Source organism: Zingiber officinale, chromosome 5A (assembly GCF_018446385.1).
Source record: "Zingiber officinale cultivar Zhangliang chromosome 5A, Zo_v1.1, whole genome shotgun sequence".
In the NCBI taxonomy this organism is placed as follows: Eukaryota; Viridiplantae; Streptophyta; class Magnoliopsida; order Zingiberales; family Zingiberaceae; genus Zingiber; species Zingiber officinale.
Window position 1 is genome coordinate 146882879 of NC_055994.1, and position 5369 is coordinate 146888247.

The window sequence follows — 5369 nt, forward strand, 5'->3', positions numbered from 1 at the left end:
GACAGAACTTGGATCAAACCATCCCGACTTAAGACCGAACTCAGATGATCAAGTCAGTAGACCGAAAGGTCACACAGTCATAGTCTGACCTGAGCTAAGCTCGATAAGAGACTCAGCTAAAGGAGGGGGGATGGCCCTGTTGGTCAATTGCGATCGTTGAAATTGTAACAATAATGTATTGACACGTCATTGCTTTTACTATATTATATTCCATGAATGTTTATATTATGCCATGGAAGCCCTAAATTATCTCCAAAAGCTAGCCATGACGTGACCTTGACCCAATCCCTGCCATGGCGAGCTTAAATACCCCTCCCTGCCATGGCGAAGCTTCCCACGACCCAACCACGCCATGGCTCCCGGGATGCTCCTCTGCGGCTGTCGAGGCTGGTGGCGCCGCGGCAGAGTGGTGGCGATGATGCTCGCCATAGACGCCGCCTTCGCCGTGATGAACATCATGATCAAGAAGGCGCTCGACGCCGGCACCGACCGGCTCGCCCTCATCACCTTTCGGCAACTCGTGGCCGCCGTCGTCCTGCTGCCCGTCGCCCACTTCCGCGAGAGGTTCGCATGCGTTCAAACCGCAAGGATTATTTCTAGTTTGAATTTAATTATACAAAAATAAAAATAAAAATTGAGGCAAAATTCTTAACTGCCAACGCAATGCATCATCTGATATCGTCGTCGTCGTCTGATCAGGAAGATGAGACCGAAGCTGACGAAGAGCATCTGCCTGCATCTCTTCTTCAGCGCAGCGCTCGGGCAAGTAGCGTGGACTCCCGCTGTTCTTACTTCTTCCAGAGAAATTTTATCTTTCCACCCCTCTTCTTTACCTATTGGTTGTTTTACCCTTATGCCTTGAAGAAAACACATGTATCTTTTATTTGTACGGGGTTTTGGCTAAAGAAAATTAACAAAATATAACTCATAATTTAATTATATTTTTAAAATTAGCAAAATACTACTCATAATTTAATATTATTTTCATTATTTCACTATAAAAATTTCCCATTTAGCTACTATCAATGAAATTTTAAACGAGCATTTTGAAAAATTATTAAACTTTTAAAAGTTCATTTTTTATTTTTATTTTATAAATTTTGGGTCAAATTATAATATTTAAAATTACAAGGGGGAAAATAGAAAAGCTGGTAAAGTTTTGGGGGCGATGGCAAAATGAAAATTTTCATCCGAAGCTTGCGCAGCGAAATCTGATTCGCGATATTGTCGTTGGATTTGTGTTGCAGAGCTGCCCTGACGCAGTACCTCTTCCTCGTCGGATTGCAGTACACGTCGGCAACCTTCGCCTGCGCCTTCGCCAACATCCTTCCCGTTCTCACCTTCCTCATGGCCTTGCTCTTCCGGCATGGATCCATCTCTCATTTCTGTTTTTGTCGCTGCTGCTGCTGCTGCTCTGTTTTTGGATCTTGTTGATTTGATTTGTGTTGTTGCAGGTTGGAGACTCTGAATCTGAAGCAGGCAGCGGGGATCTTGAAGGCGGTCGGAGCAGTCGTGTGCGTCGCCGGCGCGTTGGTCCTCTCGCTGTACAAAGGCGCGACCTTGACGGCCGCCGGGGGGGATAACGGCGGAGGCGGCGCCGGCGTGTCCTACAGCTCGAGGCAGCGCGCGACGGCGACCTGCACGCTGTTCGCCGCGTGCCTCTGCTACGCCTCGTGGTTCCTGGTCCAGTCCAAGGTGGGGCAGAAGTACCCCGCGATCTACTCCGGCGCCGCCCTCACCTTCCTCATCAGCTTCCTTCAGGCGGCGGCGCTGAGCCTAGCCCTCCAGCGCGGCTTCTCCATGTGGCTCCTCAAGTCCAAACTAGCCATCGCGACGGTGCTGTACTCAGTAAGCAACAGCCAGCTAGCTACCTCCACTGCAACTCCAATCGATCGCTATCTCCATTAATTTTCTACACATCGCAGGGGGTGGTGGGATCCGGCGTAGGGTTCCTGGCCATGTCCTGGTGCGTCGAGCAACGAGGCCCTCTCTTCGCCTCCGCCTTCACTCCTCTTACCCAGATCCTCGTCGCCGTCATAGACACATCGCTTCTCCACACGCAGCTTTACTTGGGAAGGTACGTATACTAATCAAACACATGCACCTCCAATCAAGCTTACTGATCCTTTCATCCTTTCATCTCTTTGGAAAATGAAGTGTTTTGGGATCTGCTCTGGTGATCGCCGGACTATATTTCCTCCTGTGGGGGAAGAGCAAGGACGGCGATCAGACGCACAAGTGTGAAGCCAATTCAAAGGAGAGCAATGAAGAGGAGAACAAACAGCAGCAGCAGCAAACAGTGTGATTCAGTGAGCAAATGTATCATTTGAGCTGCAATTTGTAGAGGCTCTTTGTTTAATGTAATGTTCTAGCCAATCACTTTGCATATTCTTTTGAATTGCAAAGGTTTAATTAGTTAACAAGTTCTTAGACAACATTTTAAGATTATATAAAGAAAAATAATAATTCTATTATGGAGAAATTTAGGTAAGTTGGTTTTTGGATGTTTGTCATTTGCAACTAAATAAAGTTTGAAAATTGTTATTAGTACTCAACTTCTATTATTTTGACAAATCTGGATGAGTGTACAAATAGCAATAGGAACTCCTACATATACATCAGTTCAAACACTCCAGGACTATCATTTACTTGAGGCCCAACTCCTTCATTCTTTCCTTTCCAACCTCTCTAAAAACCAAATTTAGTCATGGTGAGTGAGAATCGAGCTTTGGAGAACATAATGCTTCCGCTAGGCATGGTCGCGGTTCAACTCTTCACCATGGGCATGCTCTTGCTCTCCAAAGTCATCTTGACAAGCGGCACGACAACCGTTTTCAGTCTCCTTTGCTATCGCAACGCGGTAGGGGCTCTCTTCATGGCTCCTTTCGCTATCTTTCTCGAGAGGTTTGTGCATTGCTGAATGCTCTATCTACCATTCTCTTCTTTTTCTTTTTGGTAGGCTTTAACTAGAATGTGCTCATTAGGAAGAATATAGTAAAAGTAGCTTTATATGATGACAAATATTTTCAGGAAATAAAGTGCTGAAATCATGCTTCTGAAAACTAGCTTCATAGTCTTGCAAGCAACAAATTGACACACAAGAAAACAAAACAGCTTTTCAAACATCATAAGGGATTCATACACCTGTCTTGGATTTCAATTATTGCAGTAAATAATAGTCCACTGTTTGGATAAGACTGACATTAGCAAACAAGCAAGAACATCATCTCTATTCGATCATTACACTGTTCTTAGTGGGTTTTTTTTTTTTTCTTTCTTACAGGGAGATGAAGAACAAATTGGCCTGCTCAGCTCTCTTCTGGATTTTCATCAATGCATTGTTTGGGTATATACTGTTTACTTTATCCTCTCCGATCTAAAATTACTTTTAAAAAAAACAAAATATATCTGATGATTATTCTCAATTAATTGATGCTTAACTCAGGGTGGTGATGGCAATGGGGTTGTACTACTATGCTTTAGAATACACAAGTGCTTCATATGCAGTGAATTACTTGAACTTAATCCCAATTGTCACCTTCATCATAGCAGTCATCATTGGGTAATTGTTAAAATTGTCTAATTCTTGAGTTTTTAGATAGTTTTAATGACGTTTACTTACTCATTTGTTTTGTATTTCAGATTTGAGAGATTAGAGTTAAACAGTAAAGCAGGGAAAATGAAGGTTCTTGGCACTTTGTTATCAGTAGGTGGAGCTATGGTGGTTAGTTTATACAAAGGTAAAACTTTCCACATAGGGGCCTTTCACCTTCACAGAATTGAGAGCGAGGCAAAGGCAGTCGCGGAGCGAAACATTTTTCGCAGTAGTCTCTTGCTGATAGGGAGCAATTTTAGCTTCGCATTATGGTTCATCGTGCAGGTAGTGGCAGTTCTCTACGAACACATGATCAAACAACATTTATCAAATTCACAATTGAGCTAGGGGGATTAGTTTGGCCCCCCATCATCCATGATTCCATTCTCTTGGTGTAGGTTAAAGTCTTCAAAGTGTTTCCTTCAAAGTATTGGACTACAATGCTGACTTGCTTGTTTGGAAGCCTCATGGCAATGCTCATAGGAGTAGCTCTTGACAGAGATTTAAGGCCATGGAAGTTAGATTTCAACTTAAATTTATTAACCATCTTTTACTCAGTGAGTTTTCCCCCCTCTTTTCTCTCGTTTTTTTCAATTTTATTTTAAGAATATTCCGGTGCATGAAACTCCAATCAATACTGGTCATACAACAACAACTGATTGTTAATTTTTTGTAGGGTATTCTGAATTCTGGATGCACATATTGCTTGATCTCATGGGCAGTCTCAAGAAGAGGTCCAACATATCCATCAGTGTTCAATCCATTATCAGTCATTTTTACAGTCATTGCTGAATCAATGTTTATGGGTGAAGAAGTCACAGTTGGAAGGTATTGATTTACAGACTTAATTGTTTTTTTTAGTTAAGTTAATTAGGTGAAAATGTTTTCTATCTAAATGACATTTTTTTATTTTGTTTTTGTTTTTTGTATGTTGAAGTTTGGTGGGTGCAATTTTGATAATTGGAGGAGTTTATGCATTTCTTTGGGGTGGAACAGAAGGGCATTCTGCACTGAAGATCAGCAGTCTTCAAGATGAGCAACAGCTTGAAGATGGGCTTCCAACTTAGTCTTATTGATTGCTGCACTCACCCTTCAAATTAATTTGGAAAACCAACAACAACAATAAAAAAACAAAAAAGCACAAGTATTTTCCCACATGATCAGTGTGTTATAATGACTTTTGACTTTGTTTTAAGATTGTTTTTCTGGTTGTGTGTTTTTAATTTTGGGAGGTGATTTTAGTTTATGTTTTAGTAGTTCATTCATTAATAAGCTCTGTTTATCCCTTATTTGCCCGAGAAAGAGGGAAAGGAATGAATTGTGGAAAACATCTTTGAAAAGGAGAAACAGAAAGGAAGGAGATCCTTCGTTCGATATAAATAAGGTATTATGTTTCTATTTTTCTTTAACATTCATCACTAGATGTCACAATTTTCATATGGACGAAGATCTCAAAACGAGTCAGTACTCTTCAGGACCCAGATTTCTTTAAGATAGTACAACTAAGTAACTCAATCGATCGAAACTACGTTCCGATTAGACAAAAGGGGCATCCGATTTGATTGAACTCTTTTGTTGAAACCAATAAGCCAGGTCAAGGGTTAGTCCCCGATGACATTCTATATGCCCGATCGGCTAAGCGACTACCGACCAGATCATGGGAAAAACTTTTTCGGTTTGCCAAGTAAGCAGATTGCGAGTCTCTTGGCCCAACTGTCTCATATTCCTTTTTGGCGTTTTGTACTATGAATGACAACAAATATTTTATATGCAA

The 5369-nt window shown here is 41.6% G+C and overlaps 2 protein-coding genes across 2 annotated transcripts; both read left to right on the top strand.

Annotated features, from left to right (window-relative positions):
- Positions 1–285: 285 nt before the first annotated feature.
- LOC121982298 (WAT1-related protein At3g30340-like) lies at positions 286–2435 on the top strand. Its single transcript, XM_042535293.1, has 6 exons — positions 286–564; positions 700–762; positions 1248–1364; positions 1455–1848; positions 1926–2077; positions 2158–2435. Exons 1-6 carry the CDS (start codon positions 353–355, stop codon positions 2303–2305), a joined length of 1086 nt encoding a protein of 361 aa, XP_042391227.1. The 5' UTR covers positions 286–352; the 3' UTR covers positions 2306–2435.
- An 89-nt stretch (positions 2436–2524) lies between these two features.
- LOC121982299 (WAT1-related protein At5g64700-like) lies at positions 2525–4944 on the top strand. The gene is made up of 7 exons (XM_042535294.1): positions 2525–2904; positions 3284–3346; positions 3446–3562; positions 3643–3880; positions 3994–4152; positions 4272–4423; positions 4533–4944. The coding sequence occupies exons 1-7, from the start codon at positions 2708–2710 to the stop codon at positions 4660–4662; spliced, it is 1056 nt and encodes a 351-aa protein (XP_042391228.1). The 5' UTR covers positions 2525–2707; the 3' UTR covers positions 4663–4944.
- Positions 4945–5369: the final 425 nt, after the last annotated feature.